At 34.2% G+C, this 25,989-nt stretch overlaps 1 protein-coding gene across 1 annotated transcript in view; it reads right to left on the reverse strand.

The window, feature by feature from the left end:
- The window catches only part of GBE1 (1,4-alpha-glucan branching enzyme 1), a 281,717-nt gene that overhangs the window by 75,159 nt on the left and 180,569 nt on the right, over positions 1-25,989 (reverse strand). The window contains 3 exon segments of the mRNA XM_047722078.1: positions 5,286-5,384; positions 9,971-10,098; positions 13,675-13,790. Of these exon segments, the coding sequence (XP_047578034.1) occupies positions 5,286-5,384; positions 9,971-10,098; positions 13,675-13,790 (343 nt within the window).

A 25,989-nucleotide genomic window follows, 5' to 3' on the forward strand; every position in this document is an offset into this window, starting at 1 on the left:
TTAAAGGCTAATTATCATGAAATAATTACCGTCTTTACAGACCACATATTTCTTTCTCCACTTTAGTTATCACTCAGTCTACTATCTGGCTTCTGCTCCCTTTCGATGCAAATGACTTTGCCAAGATTGTGGATGACTGTCTCTTAGGTAATAAATTCTCTTTCTTGGGCAAGTAGTTGTACATGTTGAGAGTGCTGACTCTATCCCTTCCCGTGAAGCACTTTCCTTCTCAGCCTACCAGTGTGAAACTCTTGATTGTTCTGTTTTCCAGCATCCTGCAGTGTCTGTTCCTCTGCCTAGCCTATAAAGCTGGTGCTCTTGGAAGTTATTCCTAAAAATAGACTCTTTCTTCTACTCAATAGATTCTTTGAGCATTCATTCATTCTTCTGTCCAAAGTGTCAATTGCACTCTGATAGGCAGCATTCTAAGATGGTCCCCATGATTCCTGTTCCTCCATATTCAGATCTCTGCGCAATCCTTTACCTCAAGTGGTGGTGGGACCTTGGAATATGATGGATGTCCTCTGAAGAAACCATAAATAGCAACTGAGAAATTAGATTTGTGGTCATTTTTTACACAGCAACTAATGCAAAACTAGGGAAGATTTTGGTACAAGACAAGGGGTTTAGGCCTCCTTGAATCTTCCTTTGTTGATTTTTGGCCTATGGAATTCAGATGTGCTTAGCCGTCTCTCATAATTTCAGTGTGAATCGTTAAGACACCAGACAGCAGATTGTGTTAGGTAGAATAATGATGACCCAAAGATGTTCACATCCTAATGCCCAGAACCTGTGAACATGGTGTCTTACATGAAAAAGGACTTTAGAGATATGATAAAGTTAAATACATTGAAATGGAAAGATTATTCTGAATAACTTGGATGGGTCCAATGTAATTATAGGGATCTTTCTCAAAAAGGGGAGTTGTCAGTTCTCATGAGTTGTCAGAGTAAGAGAGAAATCTGAAGATGCTACCTTGCTGGCTTTGGAGATAGAAGGGGCCATGAGCCAAGGAGTAAAGGTGGCTTTCCAAAACCTAGAAGCCTTCAGAAAAGGCAAGGGAACTAGAGCCTCCAGAAGAAAGGAGGCCTTGCCAATGCCTTAATTTTAGTCTAGTAAGATCCATTTTAGATTTGTGACCTACAGAACTATGAGAACTATATAACAGTAAATTTGTGTTGTTTTAAGACACTTTTGTGGTAATTAGATACAGCAATAATCTGACACTAATGTACAGACCCACACAAATATGCCCACTTGATTTTTGACTAATGTGCAAAGACAATTCAATGGAAGGATAGACTTCTCAACAAATCACGCTGGAAGAGTCGGAAATCAGCAGAAAGAAAGAAAAAAAGAAGGAAAGAAAAGAAACTTGAACTAAGAAACTAAGTTTTAAATATTAATTGCACAAAAATTAATTAAAAATGGACCATGGACTTAAATATAAAAGTATAAAATGTTTAACAGAAAATATTAGACTCGACACCAAAAAAGGTCTCTATCAGAAAAAAATGATAAATTGGACTTTATCAAATTTAATATAGACAAAGAACTTTTGTTCTGTCAAAGTTCACATGAATAGGATAAAAAGAGAAGCAGCAGACGGGGAGAAAACACTTGCCAACCATATGTACAATAGAAGAGTTTAATTTAAATTATATAAAGAACTCTCAAGGGGCGCCTGGGTGGCTCAGTGGGTTAAGCCGCTGCCTTCGGCTCGGGTCATGATCTCAGGGTCCTGGGATCGAGTCCCGCATCGGGCTCTCTGCTCAGCAAGAAGCCTGCTTCCCTCTCTCTCTCTCTGCCTGCCTCTCCGTCTACTTGTGATCTCTCTCTGTCAAATAAATAAATAAAAATCTTTAAAAAAAAAAAAAACAAAAAAAACTCTCAAAATTCCACAGCAAACCAATGATCCATTTAGAAAATGGCCAAAAGATATGAATAGACATTTCATCAAGGAGGATACAGAGAAGGCAAATAAAAACATGAAAAGATGTTCATCATCATAAGCCACTAAGGAAATGCAAATTTTAAAACCATAGTTAGATTTATCACTACATACCTATAAAGAATGACTAAAATAGGTGCAAGGATATACAGAAACTGGATCTTTGCAACATCGCTGGTGGGAATGTAAATAGTACAGTCGCTCTGGACAAGTCTGGCAGTTTTTTTAAAAAATTAAATATCCAACTACTCAAATAAATAAATACTATATGATCCAATAACTGCACTTTTGTGCATTTATATTAGATAAATTAAAATTTATGGCCATACAAAATCTGCACTCACATGTTTAAAGCAGCTTTATTTATAATAGCCCCAAACTAGAAACAATATTTACATCTGTAATGGGTATATGACTAAGCAAACCGTGGTATATCCATACCCTGAAATACCATTCAGCAAAAAAAAAAAAAAAAAAAAAAAAAAAAAAAAGGAATAAACTACTGACACAGGCAACCAGAGCATCTATATGAAAATGAATCTATATGAATCTCCAGAGAATTCCGCTGAGTGAAAAATGGAATCTCAAGGGGCACCTGGGTGGCTCAGTGGGTTAAGCCGCTGCCTTTGGCTCAGGTCATGATCTCAGGGTCCTGGGATCGAGTCCCGCATTGGGCTCTCTGCTCAGCGGGGAGCCTGCTTCCCTTCCTCTCTCTCTGCCTACCTCTCTGCCTACTTGCGATCTCTCTCTGTCAAATAAATAAATAAATAAATAAATAAATGAAATCTCAAAAGGTGATGTATGATTTCATTTATATCACATTCTTGAAATGAGAAGAAAATTACAGAAATGGAGAGCAGATTAGTGGCTGCCACAGGTTAAAAAGTGATTGGGACAATATGAAAGAACTTTATGTGATGGAATATTCTGTACCTTAACTACATCGAATGTCAGTATCCTAGCTGTGGGAATGTACTCTAACTTTGCAAGATGGTACCACTGGGGAACACTGGTTTAGACTGAACCAGATCTCATTGCATTACAATTGTTCTTACAACTGCATGGGAATCTGCAATTATCTTCATACAAAAAGTTTAATTGAGGAACTTTATATAATAAAAAATATAAGGTACTTAAAATATTTGGTGGAATTAATGTATAAATGAATGAATTCAACTAAATACTTACATCAATTTAACATAAAAAGGTGATAAAAGGGGGGTGCCTGGGTGGCTCAGTGAGTTAAAGCCTCTGCTTTCGGCTCAGGTCATGATCCCAGGGTCCTGGGATCGAGCCCCGCTTTGGGCTCTCTGCTTAGCAGGGAGCCTGTTCCCTCCTCTCTCTCTGCCTGTCTCTCTGCCTACTTGTGATCTCTGTTAAATAAATAAATAAATTCTTTTTAAAAAAAGTGATAAAAGGTAGGTAGGTAACAAAAATGACCAAATAAAATGAAAAGAGATGCTGCAAATCTGCCATATTTTAGATTGGAAAATGTTTGTTCAGTAAGTGATTAAATATGATATTCCAAACTACTAACTTTGAACTAACAGAAGTATAAAGTGGTAAATAATTTGCTTTTGAACAACAAAAACATGAATGAAATCTAGCATTCTAATCTAAGTCAGACCCTCTGGGTAGATCATGACGAATACCACATACATTCTGAGTAAAGCTATCATTTGGATTAATACTCTTGTATGCTTTACTGACATTTGAGGAAACAGTAATCATTAATGGAATTATCTTTTTAAATGCACAAATTACATAAGTAGGGGAAATCACTGAGTTTTATAAAATATTATTTTAACTGTCTCTTGTCTTATTAACCACTTTGGTGATGCAAAGATTTTTAAATAATTACATAAAACAGAAGATGACATTTGCCCTTAGAGAATTCATGATCTAAGAAGACACAATGGTCATATTCTAAACACAGGACAATATATTTTTCCATTCTTATGAGGTACTGACTAGTACAGTACCTTGAGCATACAAGGTTCTAAAATGTTTCATAAGGTAAATTAATTCTTTCTTTTAAAGCAGTCATCATTGTTCAGAAAAGGAAATATCCTACTGTGGGCTATAATTCTAGGTTTCTATACACTTTGAAATATTCTTCAATCTGCACAAAAACTGGTGAAGGCTTTCCAGTAGGAGGTGAAAAAAGGAAGATTTGCACTTGTGAGGGAAGTTTGTGTGGAAGATTAGAAATCCTTAAAAATGGTGGGTAAAGACCCTTAAACCAAAGTGAGAAAACTGAAGATAACAGTATTTTTATAAAATGACAGATATAAAGCAACTTTCCCAGGTGCTGAAGCTAGAATACATACTTGTTTCTTTGATTTCTGAGTCTAATCATCTCTGGAAAACATTTGCTTTTTTAACTTGACAATGTCTAAGGAATCATTATAAATGGAGAAGCAGAAATTATGTTGGTAAAGATTTAATGTCACAGCTGTGCACTGCGCAAATTGCCTAGGGGCACAGGAACGAAAGTTAAGACAGGATTATAATAACCACTTCCTTCAAAGTGGGCTCCATGGTTTTTCCAACCAAAGTTCAGTGGGTCTATCACTGTGATGTAAAGGCACCAGTTCACCTCTGTACCAAAGGGCTTATCAGAAGACTATGATTTTTCGAGACATAGCTGACTTCTTACACTTATTAAGCCTATGATTATGGACATAGCCACTCAGAAATGCTATAGGTCAAATCTAAGTCTACATAAAAGAACATTGGTCTTTTAGGCAAATATTAAATAAAACAAAATATAATCCAAGGTACTTAAATGTCATTAAATTTAATAAAATTGTATTAATTATGTGCAAGGTGTCATGTACAATTATTCATCCCTGGTGCTTGACACATGGTAAGGATTTCTAAATATTAAAAAAGGGGAATGGATGAATCTAAATCTGTTGAGGAAAAAACATGCTATGAAGCAAGTATTAAGGAGTTACTTCTACACTGATGATCTGGAGGCAGAAATGGATGCCTTGATGACATTTAATGTGTTTTAAATATAGAGTACTGAAGTTTCATAAAACTGGATAATGTAAAATTCCACATACACAGCTAACATTATATTAATATCTTCCTCTTGTCTGAATAACTCAAGTATGAATACTTTAAACTAGAAGTTTTAGAAGTCTGTGAAGTATCTTATTAAAAAGCACAAGAATCAACATACTAATGAGAAAATTTAATACTTCAATTATAATAATTATAATATTTATAACTAATGACCACAAATTAAGAAATAAACCAAAGAAATAATAAATAAATCAACATAATACATAGTATTTACAGGGGAAAAAATTGCATGAACTCTTACCTGGATCCATTTATCTGGAATTGCCATGGCTAATCGATAGTCAAAGCCAACCCCTCCCTGGGAAATCGGAGAACAGAGAGCAGGCATGCCTGATACGTCCTGAAATAAAATATATCAGCATTATCAATTCACATTGCTCAGATTCTTAGTATTTTTTTTTGACAGTAAATTCTGGGCTAATAAATAAAAACAGTAAATGGGAGCACATATTTTTGGAGTGTTCTGGCAGCATAATTGTAAAAGTAGTTACAACTATGACAGCATATCTCATTTCCCACTAATTTTTTTTTTTGTGTAATGCTTTTCAAAGCAAGACAACTTCAATCTCACGAGGCGAATTTTTCTTCTCCTCCTTAGTATCACAAAGAGAACACACAAAAAAATAAGACGATTACTGCTAAAACATAGTTTCTTAGACTTATTTTTGAGCTAATATACGAACACTTTGCTATTGCTTTCATCAAACACAAAAATCCATGTGGCATGTATCTATTATACTTATTCTGTTTGTATACAGTAATGGCATTGAGGGCATTCTGGGAGCACCTAGTTTCTGATGAGATAGAAAGACGACTTAGTACATTAAGAATGAAGCAATACGATGGCTTTCACTATAGTCAGCAACACTTGAAATGGGTCTTAAGGTTATCTGATGGATTCTCTTCGTCTAGAAGATACAGAAACTGAAGCTCACTTAGGTGAAGAAATCTCTAAAGATACGGTTCTCAGCAGTAGAGTCAGGACTCAGATGTCAGGCCCTTCCACAGAGTATTATCCTTCTCTGTCATGCCACTCCTAGATTACCAATAATTGAGTGAACACTCAAGAAAAAAAAAAAAAAAGATGGTACAAGGACCCAGATGTAGCAAAATATATTATAACAGCAACTAGGGTGAAATATGAGCCACATATTAGCAATTCTAACTCTACTATACCTTTCAAAGAAATCCTTTTCTCTTGCTCCATTTCTACGGCCACCGTCTTATTTAATCTTCATAACTCCTTGCTTAGACCATTATGCTTCCATGGAATTCCCCATCTCCAGTTTCCCTTTACTCTAATTGCTGCCAAATTAACATCTTTTTCTTTAAAGATTGATCTATTTATTTTAGAGAGAGGAAGAGCAAGAACACAAGTTGGGGGACAGAGAGAGAAGGGGAGAAAGAGAAGCAGACTCCCCCTGAACATGCAGCTCAACACAGGGCTGGATCTCATGACCCCGGGATCATGACCTGAGCTGAAATCAAGAGTTGGGTGCTTAACCAACTGAGCCACCCAGGCTCCCTCTAAAGTAACATCTTTTGAGACAGTGCCCTATCACTGCCCATCAATAGCTTCCAATAGCCAATTACCAAAACCTCAAATTTTGTAGTGAAAGATTCAATTCAACAATCGTACTTTAAGTATTGACAGTATAATTTTTATAATATTTTTATAAATATTTTATATTTTTATAAATATTTTTATAAATATTTTATAATATTTTTATAATATTTGATTATTTGCCTCCTTACTCTCTGTTAGAATGTGCAATCCATGGGACAAGGGTTTTGTGGTTGTTGCTGTTGTTGTGGTTCACTGATAGACGCCACAAATTCAAGTAGGACAAGAGCACCTGGCATAAAGCAGGAACTCAATACAATTTTGTGAGTGAATGAATAAAGGTGCTGTCAGGAATTTAAAGGTAAGTAAGACATAATATTTGGCCTTCAGGATTTATAAACTGAAACCTAAATAAACATATACACACTTATCAATAAATGATAATGTGATGCAGTTCTTTTAATTGTTAACTAAACCACATAGAAAGCCCAACGGAGAAACCTATAGCTTCCCACCATGATTTCTACTATTATATTTCAAATACTAACTACATCATTCACTGAAATATTTACTCTTCCCTGTGCTTGTCACAAACTCTTCTATGTGTGTCTTGCCCAAACTCTTCCTTACTTTCTATAAAAGACTATCACATACTCTGAGCCCTCTGAAACTTAACTCAAATGCTTCTTCATTTATACCACCATCCCAAAACTCTTCACACAGAAAAGCTGGTAAAAAAGAAACATATGATCTCTTCAGAATTCTAAAACAATTTCTTAATTGTTTTCTAATGAAAGAGAGATATAGTTAACTATAGTGCATAGTGGAATGTATGTGTAAGAAAATGAAATATTTGTCAATATCTTATTTCTACATCATACTTTATAGTTTATAACTGAAACATAGACAAAAAAGTGAAAAGGATGAATGTGTAAGAGAAAAAAAATGAAAACAAGTTATATCTTGTAATATGTCATATTTTCACTACCAGGGTGGGTATTTAGTTAGGTTCCTTATAAACATCAGCTGAATATGTATTAAATTCCAGGCACTTGTGTTAGGCACTGGACTTGTAGACAAAATGCCTTCCCCAGAAGAGTTTCCATGAGACTGAGTTTTCCTGGGCTGGTGATAGGTTGGTATTAATGATCAAGGTAATTTTTCTCAAGAAACACTAAGGTGCATTCTATATTTGTTCTAAAGGTAGTTTTAGGAAATACTTTGTTAGGAAATAGAATATGCTAAGAAAAATATTTGGACACCGATTGACCTTGACTCCTAAATCTGAATAAGCTACTCCATTAAGGCATACAAGATATTTGTAGCTCTCTTTTGAAAGAAAGGAGTTAATGATTATCCTCTTAAAATCTTAAAAAAGGATAATCATAGGTAAACATAAAGGCTGCTAAAATAAATATACTTTAAGTATAAAAAAGTCAATACCTACCAACATAGCACATAAAAATGACCACGTATTCCAAATAAAGTTGAAGCAGTTTTATTTTTTAATATCTAAGGATATCTTATGACTATTCCAAAAGGAGGAGAAACCTCAACAGAAAAATACTTTTAATTAATTTAGCAAAGAGAACCATGGGAAATAGTAGACACATTCTAGGAAAAAATAGTTTTCAATTTTAGTCACTGTCATTGTAAACAAATTTAAATTTCTACTATAGGACTTTGTATAAATTATATTACTTATTTGTTACACCACATTCCTTTCTTAAAAAAAAGTTCATGAGGATCAATTTCACATTTTGAAGAGACTCCCACTAGAAAGAAAAGTGATGTACTGAAATTGAAGTAGTTTTCAATTTAAGTAGAATAAATTGAAGACACATCTTGTTAAAAAAAAATCTAAAACCAAGTAATATAAAGTAGGCTAAAGTCTCAAAGTTTCATTGGTAGAAACACTGATAATCAGACAAGGGCTCCCTAGATGATGAAAGTATTTTACCTGAAATGAATGGAAAGATCAATGGAACAATTTTAAGTTTCATGTATTGAATAATTGCTTCTTTTTTTCCAGTACCCACTTTTGATTTGTACTGTCATTAATTGTTTATAGTTACTTTTCATTTATACTGCCTCTGCTTTGAATTGTCATAAATATAACTGATAAAATTTTTTGATGTTTGACAGATAAACTCATATAAAAGACAAAATAAAAGTTTAAAATACGCTCTGACATTAAAAGATACTCAGTACATAAATTGATTAGCACAAGTATTAGCAAGATTTATAAGATATGACCAAATGTAGTCAGGTAGATAGTATAGAATAATGCAGGTTTATCAAAATGTTATTATAATTGTGTTTTTTAAAAAATCTACATAAGAATTTATTCCAGAAATTTAGGGTTCATTGTTCTGTTCCTAGAATATTTAGAAGACAAAATGTCTAAAGAAAGGAACTGTTCTCTATTCAGAGATAAACAAGGAAATCATTCCATCTAGTTGAAGATTCAGTTTTGAGAAAAGATGGATACAAAAAGTCTATACAAATAATAAATACCACAGAAAGGAGACCATCGCTACTGCATCTCATTCCCATGAACTAAATGCCAACAGTGTGCAAATACACCTGAACTCTGACTCTTTTAATGATATTCTTGCTATTTTCATATGCCAACTACTACGCTTTGTACAGAACAGTTTTAATATAGTAAATTCAATTTTAATAATAATTTCTAGTAAGAGGACTCAGAAAACCAGTGGGATTTTAAAACTAAATCTAAATTAGCATAAGCATTTAACAAACTTCTTAATTTATCACATTTATCACCAAGAGGGGAACTGTCAATTATGCATATACCGAATTACATCATTACAGCGCAGCTTTGGGACAGTTAATCACGAACCTTCAGTAATCATGAATAACTAGTGAACATTTGGCAATCCAAGAGCAATAACGTAAACAAGGAAGGTAATCGCATCAGAACAAGAGAGACTTCAGAGAAGCTTGCAGGCAGTGATCCAATTAATTAGAAATGATTAAACCAGAAAAGGAAAAAATAAATAAATAAATAAACAGATACACATTAATATTCATTTCTTTTCTCTGTTGAAGGTCTCATGGCAGAAGGACCTGTCCACTGATTAGGATATTTTACTTTCTAACCGCTGGCATTTTCTTTTGTAACAATGGAAGGATGACAAGTAATTAGTGCACACTATCTCCTAATAAGAAAACACTATTCTAAATAATGTGCCACCCATACCAGATAGCTGCACTATAGTCCGGGTATCATTTCAGTTATGCAATTACTGACAACATGAGATTAATCATTCAAATATTGTATGCTGACAAAATGTTCTATATTAAAGGGGGTCAGAGGGTAAAGATCATTATGGCTTTACCTCAGCTACTGTTACAGAATCTGGATACAATGTGTGAATCAAATGATTTGCCAACATGAGGTAAATCAAGGCATCTTCATCTACTTGAAGTCCAAAATATTCATGGTAATCACCTGAAAAACCTTGACCTAGAGAACAGAAAATCAATATAGATACATTACGTTAATGTGCAAGGCTTCTTAGCACAAATGCCCCCACCAATTAGTTTATTGAGATCAGTTTTGTTTTCATAGCAAAGTGTAATGGGCTTCAATACCGTGTAATATTATCATTAGCAAATATATGTTCTATCTTAGAAAGGTATTCCATGGTAAACATTTGGAATTCAGATAATCCTGCAATTTAATTTTCATTTTTCAAAAGCAAACAAAGCACTTTAATTGAAAAAAATAATTTAATTTTAACATAACTTTAAAGCAAAAAAAAAAAAAAAAAAGAGGGAGAGAGAGAGAAATAACACCAAATTCTAGATTTCAATTTTCAGATACATTTTTTTTATCATGTCAAGAGATGTTAATATTAGGAGTGCCTGGGTGGCTCAGTGGGTTAAACCTCTGCCTTTGGTTCAGGTCATAATCCCAGGGTCCTGGGATGGAGCCCTGCTTAGGGCTCTCTGTTCAGCAGGGATCCTGCTTCTCCCTCTCTGCCTGCCTCTCTGCCTACTTGTGATCTCGCTCTGTCAAATAAATACATAAAGTCTTTAAAAAGAGAGAGAGAGAGATGTTAATATTAGCTAGTTCCTATTAGATCCTTTTGAGGTAAAGAAAAGCAAATATGAAAACCATCATAACATTAAGACATAGTGTTTATATTACTTAACGTATGTGCTTCAATTTATGCAATACAGATTTACCATGATGACAAAAAGATTTTAACATCCTCCATCTTTCGTCTACCTTCTCTTCCCCCACATTCTAACTTTGATTGCTTATAGTACATAGCACTTATGGAGGTTATACTACTTACTTTCGATTCCTTGAATTGTTTACTCATTTTTAATTAAATCAAGTTAGTGTGCAACATATGCCTTTTCCCTCTGCTTCCCTATATCAATTTTTTCATTTTGATTCAATTTTTTTTTTCAGTTTGCTGGATCCCATCACTAAATGATATTTTTAAATATAATAAAGGAAGTTTGATTCCTTAACCTCTTTCAATTTAATACCTGAATGACAACTCAATTAAATTCTTGAGTCAAATTTCATTTTCCCAAGAATTTTTTAAACATTGCTGTTGGCAGTCGAAAAGTATGAGTTCAGCCACTGTTTTCATTCACATAGGTAAATTTCTTTTTCTTTCTGTCACCTGCTGAACTTCCCTTTGTCACTCAATTTTATAAATTGAACATTTTGTGTCTTGATGTTAATTGCTTTATCTCATTTTTTTTCCAATTAATTTCCCTAAGTCCACAATTCCTTGGAAAATACCAATCCCTCAGCAGAGAGAGGTTCTACAGGAGTATGCAGGTGCTGTAATCTAGTAAGGCTCTTTCTTGACCTTTGCCATGCTTTCCTTCTTCATCCCCTAAGTTAGCTTCCCTCCAAACTGGAGGATATCAGTGACACCTGTCATGTTTTATAGATACGATGTCTTTCCTTGGAACATTTCATGGGGGTAGCACCATGACTAAGAGCAGATAGCAGGATGCTTTGAATATAGCTTCTTTCCTTGGTAGCCACTTTTCAAGATTTACAGTTTAAAGTCTCCTTTTCAAATTGGTTGTTGCTGGTAAATATTTGGCCCTTAAAAAATAGTAATTATTCACCATATTATCTACTGAGAAATTAGGATTCCATGATCCCACATCTTTGAACAATTTTTTTTAAAGATTTTATTTATTTATTTGACAGACAGAGATCACAAGTAGGGAGAGGCAGGCAGAGAGAGAGAGGAGGAAGCAGGCTCCCCACTAAGCAGAGAGCCCGATGTGGGGCTCGATTCCAGGACTCTGGGATCATGACCTGAGCCGAAGGCAGAGGTTTTAACCCACTGAGCCACCCAGGGGCCCCTCTTTGAACAATTTTTAAACTGAAGATCTCTGATCAATATTTTAATTACAAATTAATTTATACTTTTAATTGTGAACATCTGTATTTAAAATATACATAATTTTCATCAGTGTTTAATATGCAAAGGGGCTAACACATTCACAAAGGTTCTCTCTCTCTCTCTTTTTTTTTGTTATTTATTTCTCATTGCAATTGCTGTCATGTTCATATCATATGGGAGCTCTGATAAATGGTTGGCTTAAAAACATTTTATTTCTTTGGCTAGGACTTCCAGTACTGTGTTGAATAAAAGTGGTGAGAGCAGACATCCTTGTCTACTTCCTGATCTTAGAGGAAAAGCTCTCAGTTTTTCATCATTTTCACTATTTGCAGATGACATGATACTTACTATATACAGAAAACCCTAATGAATCTACCAAAAACTATAGAACCTATACATGGATTTAGTAAAATCACAAGATACAAAATTAATATACAGGAATCTAATGAGTTTCTATATACTAATATGAAGTAATAAAGGAGAAATTAAAAAAAAAAAACAATTCCGTTCACTGTTGCACCAACAAGAATAAAATACCTAGGAATGAACTTGATCAAGGAGGTGAAATACCTGTACTCTGAAAACTGTAAAACACTGATGGGAAAAATTAAAGATGATACAAGCAAATGGAAAGCTTTTCCATACTGATGGAGTGGGAGAATGAGTATTGTGAAAATGCCTATACTATCCAAAGCAATCTACAGATTCAATGAAATTCCTATCAAAATATCAACAGCAGTTTTCACAGAACTAGAACCTATAGCCCTAAATTTGCACAAAACCATGAAATACCCCATATTTACCCAAAGAATACAAAAACACTAATTCAAAAAGATATATACACCCTTTATGTTTTTTGCAGCATTATTTACTATAATAACCAAGATATGGAAGCAACCTAAGTGTCCACCCAGAGATGAATGAATAAAGAAGTTGTGATTATATATATGCATGTGTGTGTTACACATATATATAATGGAATATTATTCAGCCATAAAAAGAATGAAATCTTGCCTGTGCAACAACATGGATGGGTCTAAAGAGTATAATGCTAAGTGAGATAAGCTAGTCGGAGAAAGACAAATACCATATGACTTCACTCATATGTGGAATTTAAGAAATAAATAAAATGAACAAAGGAAAAAGAGACAAAAAATTGGGCTCTTAAATATACAGAATAAACTGATAGTTGTCGGGGGCAGGGGGTGGGTGGGTGTGGGGATGGGTAAAACAGGTGAAGGGGATTAAGTGTACACTTATTGTGACGAGACTGAGTAATGTACAGAATTGTGGAATCTTTACTTTGTATATTTGTAACTAATCTAACATTGCATGTTATATTTGAATAGAACAGAATGAAAAAATAAATAAAACATTTTTAAAGGAAAGCTACATATTAAGGATAGCATATTATTAAGTAGATACATTTCAAAGAAAAGCATTATTGTTCATTTACTTATAAGATGTATTTTCCAACCTCTTACCGAAAAGGGATCAGAAATCACTAGAGAAAGGACATACACAATGAAACCAATAAAAATCAAGCCAACAATAATAGTCATTGCAATTCTGTAACTGAACCCTAAATCTGGTTTTAATATTCCAGTAAAAAAAATGAAATCATTAGTTGCATCTGTAATATATGAGCTACCTACCCATTCCATGGTGATGATAGAGCATGGATGTAACACCATCAAAACGAAATCCGTCAAAGCCATATTCTTCTAACCACCATCTTATGTTTGACAGAAGGAATCTTAAAACTTCCCAGCTAAAACATTAGAAAAAAATATATTTAAATGCATTGTTTATAGTGGTTTCTTTGATTGTTATATGTTGTTTGCTAAGAGTATTAATTATAAATATCTTAGGAATTATGATGTTCAAAGAAATATAAAAAACCAGAAAAATATTATCACATTTGTTTGATGAAATTCATTCTAAGAGATTACTAAGTTTCTTTGGTTGCAAAATCACTTAATATCTAAGAAAAACTGAGAAAAAGTGTGCAAGTTGGGTCCAGAATACAGGGACTCTCCAGGTCAATGCTGTGTCCTTAGCAACCATACAGTGATTACGACATAGTATTGTTTATTGCAACAGCAATAAAAAAAATCTGTTAATGATCTCTAAATTTTCATCAAGATTTTTCATGTAACATAACCAGAGTTACATAGCTCCTCCTGGAAAATATAATTTCATTATGATTAGAAAAACTGTCTCCAATGTTTGCTTACAGTATTTCCTCATTCTACAATTTCAAACATACACTTAGAATAAAAAATTAAAAACAAAATGACTTAAAGTCAATCACATAACCGATATTACATTTACCAGATTATTGTGCTTTGTGAGGGTAAAGAAAAAGAATCCTAATTACTAAAACACACATGAGTAATATAGTAACAAGTTTTACAAGTTAAAGAGTCATACATCCATAAAAAACAGAAGGAAAACAAAGAACTGTTATAACTCAATTAAAAACGCCACACGAAACGAGCCTATTTTGGACAATTGAAAAGAAGGCATCATCAATTAGTATTTTCTTCAGTCATACAGTTATGGTTGAGTTCTCTCTATTATTATAACTCCGGTTTTAAGACTTTAATACCTCATTTAGTTTAATGGCAAAGCAGTTATAGTGAACACAAATCTTTAACCCAGTTAAAATTTATGTTTTTTTTTTTAAAACCTTCCATATATTAAAGAGCAATCTGACATAAGTGGATATTAAGTCATCACAATCAACTTCAGAAGAGTAAATCCAAACTTTGGGGAAAGATGAGTTGTTAGTAATTAACTGCTTTAAGTAAGTTATTTTGCGTTTTGCAAACTTACTGAAATTAAAAAAAAAAAAAAGACATGAAACAAATAGAAATACAAGCAATCCAGAAGATCTGAAAGGTAGTAAGGAAGTCTTAGATTGCTAGGTCCAAGCCATGAGGAAGGCAGAATTTGTTAATGTTTCCATGAATGTATATTCATTTAGGGTTAAGAAAAAAAACAAAAAACAAAAACCAAAAAACAGAAACCAACTCTGCTTAACAAAAAGAAATTAATAAAAACAAAGAGGCATTCTACAACCAAATCTAATCAAAATTACTCTATTTTGTGTAGGACTTTCTAATATTGATACATTTTTTGAAGTTTTATTTAAATTAAAAAGCTTATCTTTTTAGAGCTATTTTGGTTCACAGCAAAATAGAAAGGAACAAAACCTATTTAAGTACTATATATGTTGGGAAGATGTATGAAGATACGAATATGTAAGAGATTACAAACTGTCCCTGGGCCTAATGTGGCATGCACTACTGCTTTGTTTAACTTGCAGAGGACTTCAAATTCTCACTTTGAATGCCTGAAGATAGTACATGGACCTCCTGAACTCTTCCCAGTCCCTGTCACTCTACATTTTCTAATACCAGCCCTATATTCGTTTATACCACCAGCTTGGGCTTGTAGAGAGTTGCTATCGATTTCTAATACAAATATTATGGACTGCATGTTTCCTAGGCAGACTAGACACAGGTTGAACTATAAAAACCGTGTCCTGATATCTACAAAGATTTTTTTAAAAAAAGAGCCAGTGATAGTGCAATACAATAAAAACAAAAAAAGGGGATGCTGTGAATTTAATAACAAAAGGAAGCATTGCACAATATCATTTAGTTGATTATGGGCAGCATTATTAATGGCCTGTTCATTCCTATTTTTTTTTAAAGATTTTTTTTAATTTATTTATTTGACAGAGAGAGATCACAAGTAGACAGAGAGGCAGGCAGAGAGAGAGAGAGAGAGAGGGAAGCAGGCTCCCTGCTGAGCAGAGAGCCCGATGCAGGGCTCGATCCCAGGACCCTGAGATCATGACCTGAGCCGAAGGCAGCGGCTTAACCCACTGAGCCACCCAGGCGCCCCCTGTTCATTCCTATTACTACAACATTTAATCTATTCTCTTCTTGAGCAAAAAAAGTATAACGTATTAAAAGAAAAAGACGTATTTAGCTATGACCATATGACTAGACAGATTCTTGGCATGGATAAACAGAAAAGGAATTCCCTGTGATAATCTGAAAAGAAACAACAATGATAATGGAGCATCTAAATTAAAAAAAAAAAATCTAATGGGTTAAAAAATACTAAATTCTACATGTTAGAGCTTGAAATGCTCTTAACCTGAAATAATGTCTAAACAACATCAACAATCCTGGGGTGCAGAAATCACAAGATTAAACTGAGAGGAATAAATCAAATTTGTAGAGCTTTCAAAATAATTTATTTTATAATGTTTTATAAATCATGGATGAAGCATAAACTAGATGTGTTATCTGTAAAGACAGAAAGGAGATATACAAAATTTCATAGGAGACCAAACTATCTAGAACAAAAACAGTAAAGAAATAAAATCTAGAAAGTTTTATTTTTTATAACAAAATTTCAGGAAATACATTAAAGAAAAAAAATCAGACCTAAAATTTTAAGTTGGTAGTAGCAAATGAAAAGCAAAAGTTTAAAATATTAATTCTCTGGTTATATACATTTTCTAAAACTAGGCTATTAAGAGAAGCTAAATAATAACAACAATTAGTTTTATAAGAGTAATATTCTATAAATAATTAGTTTTTGTTGGTTAAGAAAAAATTCATGCAGGAAATAGGGGAAAGACAGCCTCATAAATATGTTCTCAAAATCTCTGTGATCCCAATTTTGTGTCTCTTATCATCTTACATGACAAATCTAGACAGACTAATTCACTCTTGGTAAACTCAGTATCCTGATTAAACTGACTCTAGAACACAGACTGTACAAAATCAAAACTTTAGAGATCTGATAAGACAGACAACCAGGAAGACTGAGATCTGAGTCTGTAAAATAACCAGACCTTTCATGGACACGATCCAGAATTCAAAGATGAAAAACAGTAGGTCATAGGGTATTTATACTGTTATTGAAATGAAGATGTAGCATTCCCCTCCCTTTCTTCTTCTTCTTCTTCTTCTTTTTTTTTTTTTAAAGATTTTATTTATTTGACAGAGAGTGGGATCACAAGTAGGCAGAGAGGCAGGCAGCAAGAGAGAAAAAGAGGAGGAAGCAGGCTCTCTGCTAAGCAGAGAGCCTGATGCGGAGCTCGATCTGAGAACCCTGAGATCATGAACTGAGCGGAAGGCAGAGGCTTTAACCCACTGAGCCGCCCAGGAGCCCCTCCCCTCCCTTTCTTTTAACACTAGGAAAACATCCAACTGAACACAGTGTATTTAAATGTATATACAGTGTATTAACTGTATTTATATAATTAAAAATGTAATTATCACAGATCACTGAACTTATATTACAAGAGGAAAGCTATGCTAGGGGTCCTCCAGAACCTCCCCATTCAGTGATTCACCTTCAGTGATTCGCAGGACAGACGGGCTTCAGCATATAGTTGTGATCATGGTTATGACTTATTATAGCAAAAGGATAAAAAGCAAAATAAACAAAAGGAAAAGCAAACATATGGAGCAAAGTTCAGAGGAGTCTAGTCACAAGCTTCTAAGAGTCCTCTCCTGATGAAGTCGCACTTAATCCTTCCAACAACAAACTGTCACAACACTTGTGAAACGTCTACGAGGGAAACTCATTAGAAACTCAGTTCCTAGTGATTTTACAGGAGGTTTGTGACTGGGTATCCTCTGCCTTGACATATCAAAACCTAGATTCCCAGAAGGAAAGTGGGTGTTCAGCATAAGACATATTGCTTGAATGAAGTGTTTAGGTCCAGTGAAACACTGTTTTCAGTTCTGGGAATGATGAGAGCCCTCTCCAAATCCAAGTCCCCAATGGCTAGCCTGGAGCCAATCTTGCAGGCAGGCATTTCTAAGAATAGCAGTTTTAATTGTGCTATATTAACTCTTTTCTGCAGGAAGCACAGCCTAACATTTATTCTATAATTATAAAATACTTATTATAGGTTTGTAGAGAAAACTACTTCTAAAGTAATTTTCTCTCATATACTCAGATTTCAAAACCAAGTGGAAGAATCTACACATTAAAAATCTAAATGTGGGGGCACCTGAGTGGCTCAGTCAGTTAAACCTCCAGCTCTTTGTTTTGCTTGGGTCATGGCCTCAGGGTCATGGAACTGAGCCTGTCAGCTCACACTCAGCAGGGAATCTGCTTGAGATTCTCTCTCTCTCCCCCTCTGCCTGCCACTTCTTGCTCTCTCTCTCTCTCTCTCTAAAATAAATAAATAATTTAAAAATCCAAATATGTAAGGAGTCCAGGTTGAGGCATTCTGCTCTACATGCTACCTTTCAGCATCACAGGAACAATGAAATCATTAAGCCAGTACATGAATGAACTCGTTCACTGAATCTAAGATTTGTTTTTTGTTTTTTTAAAGATTTTATTTATTTATTTGTTAGAGAGAGAGAGAGGGATCCCACAAGCAGGGGGAGCAGCAGGCATAGGGAGAAGCAGGCTCCCCGCTGAGCAAGGAGCCTAATAGGGATTTGATTCCAGGACCCTGGGATCAGGACCTGAGCCGAAGGCAGGCATGGAACTGACTGAGCCACCCAGGCGTCCCTAAGATTTGTTTTTAAAGAGATCATCAGAACAAGCTTAAGGAACAAGTACCAGTGGAAACACAGATTTTTTTTTTTTTAAGTTTTATTTATTTATTTGAGAGAGAGAGCTCAAGCAGGGGGAGTGGCAGACGGAGGGAGAGGGCAGGCTCCCAGCTAAGCAGGGAGCCCAATGTGGGGCTCAATCCCAGAACCCCACACAGAAGCAGAAGGCAGACGCTTAACTGACTGAGCCACCCAGGTGCGCTGGAAACAGATTTTTGAAAGATGTCTATTACTATTTCTACTATCATAATTTTTGAGTCCTGTACCTGTAAATTCCATTTTTCCTTCTTTTTTGGGGCGGGGCTGAGAAGAAGAAGGGTTATAATGTATTCCAAATTATGATTGAATTAGAAATATTACTCAACACGCCCTTTAGTAATAAATAAACTGAATCATCTCAACTGTCTGGTTTGCCTTGATCAAAGTGTGAAAATGTCTGTCAAAGGGTACAATAAAAAAGGCAATTTACTTTTCTACCTTAAAATGTCATCAGACAGCCCATCACACAGTTGATACATCCAGTTGATTAGAGTCCCATAAAAATATAAAGCAGAATTTAGGAGTACAGTTTTACTCTGGTGAGTTCCAGCAGACAAGGTAGGGCTTTGATTTCAAGATTTCTCCATTGACACAGGGTTTTAAAGCCTATTCTTAGAAACCAAAGGGCAGCCTAGTTTTCAAACAACTGGAAGAGATATAGATGCTAAATTTTAGAAGGTGATGCCAAAATAATATATACTTAGGGGCCCAGGATGAATGTGTGTGAGAAGTAACCTCTTTTACTATTAGCTTTATATCTTAAACTAATTAACACATAAGTTGTTAGAAGCTAATACTACATGATCTATATTGCCAAGTTAACTGATTACATTACTCATGTTTATTTAGTAAGCAAAACAAAATTGCTACAATCCAGAAAAAGATAATAAAATGCAGCTGACTTTCCTGTGAATCATATACAGGTATCTGATATAAAAACTGAATATATGGCTGAATAATGTATACATTTAAGAATTTCTGGCAATCAAAATAATCAGGATTCTAATTGGTTTAGCTGTCTGAAATATTCAACCTGTAATCAAGTAATGAAGATTTATTAAGGAAATTTTGTTACACAGATAATTCCAATATTAAGATTTCTAGAAAATATCCCTAAAATTAAAAAAAAAAAAACCTATTGATTGTCTCACATTCTGCCAATGAACTTTATAATGAAATAAAATATAGTCAAATTTTTTTGGTGAACAAGTATAATCAGATATAACAACATTTATTGGATGAAATTACATTTTGTAATTTAAACGTATTTGCCAAAATGTTGTTTTTAATTGTGGTCCTGAATAACTTCTGGGATTTTCAAAGTAAGCAACTTTGTCTATTGGATGTTATTAAAACTCCTAGTATTGTATAATTAATAGGAAACGTTATTAAAGAGTCATTAAATGTAAAAATCTAAAGAAAATTATAAGTCCTTCTTAATTATTCCACAATCTTGAAGCTGAATGGCTATCATTCAGCTGAATGGCTATCAAAGAGCACATCGGAACACTGTGAAACGAAACTACGTTTTGATCCGGGTAGGTAGGCAGTAGGTCGACCTTGAGCAAGAAAATGCTTTAAGACTTTTTCTTTCATAAAGAGGGTATGGCATGTCAAATAAAAGGGCAGAATCCTAAACTATGATAAAAATAACATTTTGAAAAGGAAGATACTCTGTTGAAACTACTGCCATTAAAAAACAGGTAATATCTACCTGTTCCATTTTTTAAAAATTAAAAAAAAATTTCCTCTATCAATTTAAATGTAACTAAATTAGCCACTAAAGAAAAAAAATGCTGCATTTTTGCTTGTACTTTATCAATAGAAATTGTACTCTGTCAGTCAATAGGAAATGATTAAGAAATTGATCAATATAATCTAATGATCATACCTAATACTAGACAGTAGTGTCATCGATCATAAAATATATCTGGGTTTTCAGACACTGAGAATTATACTGAGGCTATTGTATATTTTAATTTCAAATAAAATTAGGTAGCAAGTAGCACAAAATGTTAGTGAGACAGATTGTTAGTTTGACTATTAAAAATATGTAATAATATAAATTTCAGAATTTTAGATGGTTATTCTGAAATATGATTTTGAAGTTTTCTTTGCAATATCACATTATTTTCTGCATTTCAACCCACAAAACTTTATTTTATATAAATTAATATGCTCTTTAATCACATTATATCCACTGAGCCCTGGTTATCTACATTCATTATTACAATAAAACATTTTCTTTCCCTGAAGGCCTAAACTGTAGTTAGCTTATTAAATATTGTATAAAAATTACCTCTATTTGTAGTATCTGTAAGTCCAATCAGGGATTCTCTGGGAAATAAGTACAAAAAGATAGCATATTGTACCTTTATATGCTAAATCCTCTTTTTTCTCTAATTTGATTTTCTTAACAAGCTTGGTTGTCTGCTCAAGTAAGACAGGAAAAGGCATACTGGAAAGGGCGCCCGCGTGTGTGTGTGTGTGTGTGTGTGTGTGTGTGTGTGTGTGTGTTTGCATGTTAGGGGAATAGTAAGAGACCAGAGGAACCATCAGTGAGAGCAAAAATGAAAGTATTCAGCCTGATATAAAAGAGACAAATATAAATCAAATAATAACCCAGTCTGATAATGATTACCCTGGGTATTTAAGAAATTAATACATCATTTGTTTTTAAATTGGTTCTTATTTCTCTGCTTCCTCACAAAAACTGTTATCAAAAGTGAATTTTCAAAGTATTAATGTTTATAAAATATCCTACTAACGTTTGGAGGGAACGTAGATCTTTTTCAAAGTAGAGGACCCAAAAAGTTGAGTAGGCCAAGGTACAGAAAGTAGAAAGCCAAACTAGGTCACCCTCTCTGGTGAAAGTATAGGTGAGGTATTCTGTGAAATTATTACACCCCTTATCTGAACAAAACATTGTTTTTCTCCAGAATAAATCACTGTAAATTAACTAATTATACTTAAATATATATATAGACATGGGCACCTAGATAACACACATATCCATGTCTTTCAAACAAGGTTAAAAATCCTCTCTTACTTATAGAATGAAGCTAATTACCACTCCAGATCAAAACAAGTGACAGTGATTTGAATATATATAGATATGTATCACTGACAAATACCAAACCAAAATCAGCTTTTAAAAGCTTATTTTTTCAAAGATTTTATTTATTTGAGAGAGAGAGAGCACAAACGAGCTCCCCCCACCACCAAACAGGGGCAGGGAGGGGCAGAGGGAGAAGCAGGCTCCCCACTGAGCAGGGAGCCCAAAGCAGGGCTCCATCCCAGGACCCCGGGATCATGACCTAAGCAGGCAGGCAGAAGCTTAACAGACTGAGGCACCCACAAAAACATAATTCTTTTTAAAAATTTTAAAATTTATTTTATTTATATATATTTAATTATTTTTATTAATATATAATGTATTATTTGCACCAGGCATACAGGTCTGTGAATCATTAGGCTTACACAATTCACAGCACACACCATAGCACATAGCAATGTCCATGACGAATGTCCATAACCCAGCCACCCTATCCCTTCCCATGCCACCCCCCAGCAACCCTCAGTTTGTTTCCTGAGGTTAAGAGTCTCTTATGGTTTGACTTCCTCTCGATCCCATCTCTGAAAACCATAATTCTTGAGTATAATTTTATACTGCCACATGTGGCATGACGATGAATATATTAATTCTTATTTTTGGCAATTTCCTTGGTACACCAATTTTTTTTAAGCACTATGTAAGTGCCACATATCCATTGCTCTTATATGTAATCAAATTAATTGCATGAACTTGAACAAGGTATTTAGCCTCTCCAGGACTCAGTTTTCTTTATAATAAGATGGAAGAAAATTTCAGCATCCTCTTGAAGGGGATTAAATGAGAAAATGGGATAATCATGTTATTAGCAGTTTGATATACAATAAGAAATTGACTAAGGAGAACTATTAGATAATAAACAGATTTTAAATGTGTATTTGTTTAAATAATAGGTTAAATATAAATTGGAATAAGACAATGTGTTCTAGTACTGTATTTTTTATATTGAAAATAAATCTTCATAAAGATAAGCATGTTTTGGGTAATACCAAAATAAAACAAGCCTAATTTTTTTGACTCAGGAATTTTTTTTCTGGAGTAGTGTAGTATTTACTTATTGATATATTCATCATTTATTTCTTGAGTACCTACTTTGTGCCTGGCACAGTGTTAACTGGTGGGGATACAGTAATGAATATGAACTACACAATACCCATTTTCATGGACTATGGGGTCTAATGGGAGAGACAGACATTTTATGAACAATACCATAAATACATTTAATTTTTTTTTAAGATTTTATTTATTTATTTATTTATTTATTTATTTGACAGACAGAGATCACAAGTAGGCAGAGAGAGAAGCGGGGAAGCAGGCTCCCTGCTGAGCAGAGAGCATGATGTGGGGCTAGATCCCAGGACCCTGGAATCATAACCTGAGCTGAAGGCAGAGGCTTTAACCCACTGAGCTACCCAGGCACCCCAATACATTTAATTATAATAGTGACTAATAATATTAAAGATTCTATAGGATAAATTAGACAATATATCATACATTCAAATTTATAAAAAGTAAATTTACTTCAGAAAAGCTCCCAATCCATGCTGACAGACATAGCAGGAATGTTTTTATTACTTACTATTATTTCTCTAGTGTAGTATTTAACATAGGGCCACCTTTAAAAATTGATTCTAATATCCGGTCAACACAATCAGATTTCGTAGAAAGGTATCAAATTAACCATCAAATAAACAGACGAGGGTAAGAAAAATAAGATGAATATTTTTATGTGATCACTTTGTGACTGTCCTCCCCACATAAAGATCAATTATTCTTCCCTGTTTTAGTCATTTTTTTTCTAGAATTTTTTCCTCTAAAGAGAATACCTTTGGAATAGCATTCTTTCTAGCAATATACGTCCCAGGGAAATCCCCACTACATGTCATAGCCTCTTTACCTATCAAATCTCACTCTTTTTTTTTTTTTCTTTTCTTTCCCCCATTTTATTTTATTTCTTTTCAGTGTTCCAGCATTCATTGTTTATGCACCATACCCAGTGCTCCACGCAATACGTGCCCTCCTTAATACCCACCATCAGGCTCACCCCCCACCCGACTCCCCTCCAAAACCCTCAGTTAGTTCCTCAGAGTCCACAGACTCTCATGGTTTGTCTCCCCCTCCAATTTCCCCCAACTCAATTCTCCTCTCCATCTCTCCATGTCCTCCATGTTATTCCTTATGCTCCACAAGTAAGTGAAACCATATGATACTTGACTCTCTCTGCTTGACTTATTTCACTCAGCATAATCTCTTCCAGTCCCGTCCATGTTGATACAAAAGTTGGGTATTCATCCTTTTGGATGGAGGCATAATCCATTGTATATATAGACCATATCTTCTTTATACATTCGTCAACTGAAATCTTGGCTCTTTCCACAGTTTGGCTACTGTGGCCATTGCTGCTATGAACATTGGGGACAGATGGCCCTTCTTTTCACTACATCTGTATCTTTGGGGTAAATATCCAGTAGTGCAACTGCAGGGTCACAGGGAAGCTCTATTTTTAATTTCTTAAGGAATCTCCACACTGTTTTCCAAAGTGGCTGCACCAACTTGCATTCCCACTAACAGTGTAAGAGGGTTCCCTCTTCTCTACATCCTTTCCAACACACAAAGTTGTTTACAGTCTTGTTAATTTTGGCCATTCTAACTGGTGTAAGGTGGTATCTCAATGTGGTTTTGATTTGAATCTCTCACTCTGTTCTTAACTCCTGTATCAAGTCTTGTCTCTTTGAACACAGACTCTGATCTTTCTGTCAATCTTGAGAAACCGTTCTTTCCCTCTTTTCCTCTTTGTGGCTCCTTCATCCCTGAACTAGCTTTCCATATGATCTCTTCTTCTCTTTCCTTTCCTTGTCCTTCTTTAATCTTTCTCTCTTGTTGGCCTCTTTTCCTTTTAAATCTTTATTGAAGAAATTAAAGTGAAAGCCCATCAAACTAAATGAGCTATTGCTTGAAATCCATTAAGTATATATAAATATACATATTTATACATGAATTTGAAAATTTACAGATATTAGGTACCCTGGTTTGATGCATTTTATGAGAAAATTATGCCTTACTCCACTTAATGAAAATTAATGAAACATTTGTATTCACAAAGAAACAGCAGTAAATTAGGAGTCAAGAAAACTGCATTCAAGCCAATTTGGCAAAAATGAGTATAAACACATAATCTCTCTGAATCTTAATGTGATAATTTTTAAAACAGAAAACTCCATTATTTGTTTTCCTAATTTCATAAACTTTTTGTTAAAGTAAAATGTTAATTTAAGACTAAAAAATTTCTGAGTTTTAGGATATAGGCTAAATAATTTGAATCATTTCACTATACACTAACACATTCCAGACCTAAAGGTTAATCACATCAAATACTGTGCTTTAGACAATAACACAATTCTGGATGACCTGGAAAAATAAAAAATTACATTCAAAAACAAAACTAAAACTACCCAGCCTACACCCCCTAAAGAATCAAATATAAGAATCATTTGCTATTTCTCTCCTATCCAGACGCTACTCTACTCATTATTCAAATCCTGGCAAATGCTTCACAGAATCTGACAACTCCTTACATCAGTGCTGCATAAAAGATAATAGGAGATAAACTGGTTCATGCAAATAATAAACCTGGTCTTTCCAACTTAACCATAAATGTCTATGTGGTAGGAACCATGTGCTATATTTTTTAAAAAATTAATCTTAAGCAAATTGACCTCAACTGAATTAATAATTTACAAGGAAAACTAAAAAACTTCAAATAATTAACATTTATTTTTAAAAATCCAACATTAACTCTAAAGCACTAAAACAACAACAACAAAAACCAAATTAAACTAATACATATTACTTAAGAAATCCCATTTTCAGAGTCAATGGAAAATAGGAAACGGAAAGAAAGAACAATAAACTCTACTTCACAGGAATAAATGCAACTTAAAAAATGATTATGATACTTTGGACACCTACAAAAGTGGCTCTGTAATTAGTATGCTGCAGGCTTTTAACAAGATGTTTTCACGAAGAAAACAAATTAAGAAATTATTTAGTTGGGGGGCACCTGGGTGGCTCAGTGGGTTAAGCGTCTGCCTTCAGCTCAGGTCATGATCTCAGGATCCTGGGATCGAGCCCCACATCAGGCTCTCCACTCAGCAGGGAGCCTGCTTCCCCATCTCTCTCCCTCTCTCTGCCTGCCTCTCTGCCTACTTGTGATC

The sequence above is a fragment of the Lutra lutra genome, chromosome 1, assembly GCF_902655055.1.
Source record: "Lutra lutra chromosome 1, mLutLut1.2, whole genome shotgun sequence".
In the NCBI taxonomy this organism is placed as follows: domain Eukaryota; kingdom Metazoa; phylum Chordata; class Mammalia; order Carnivora; family Mustelidae; genus Lutra; species Lutra lutra.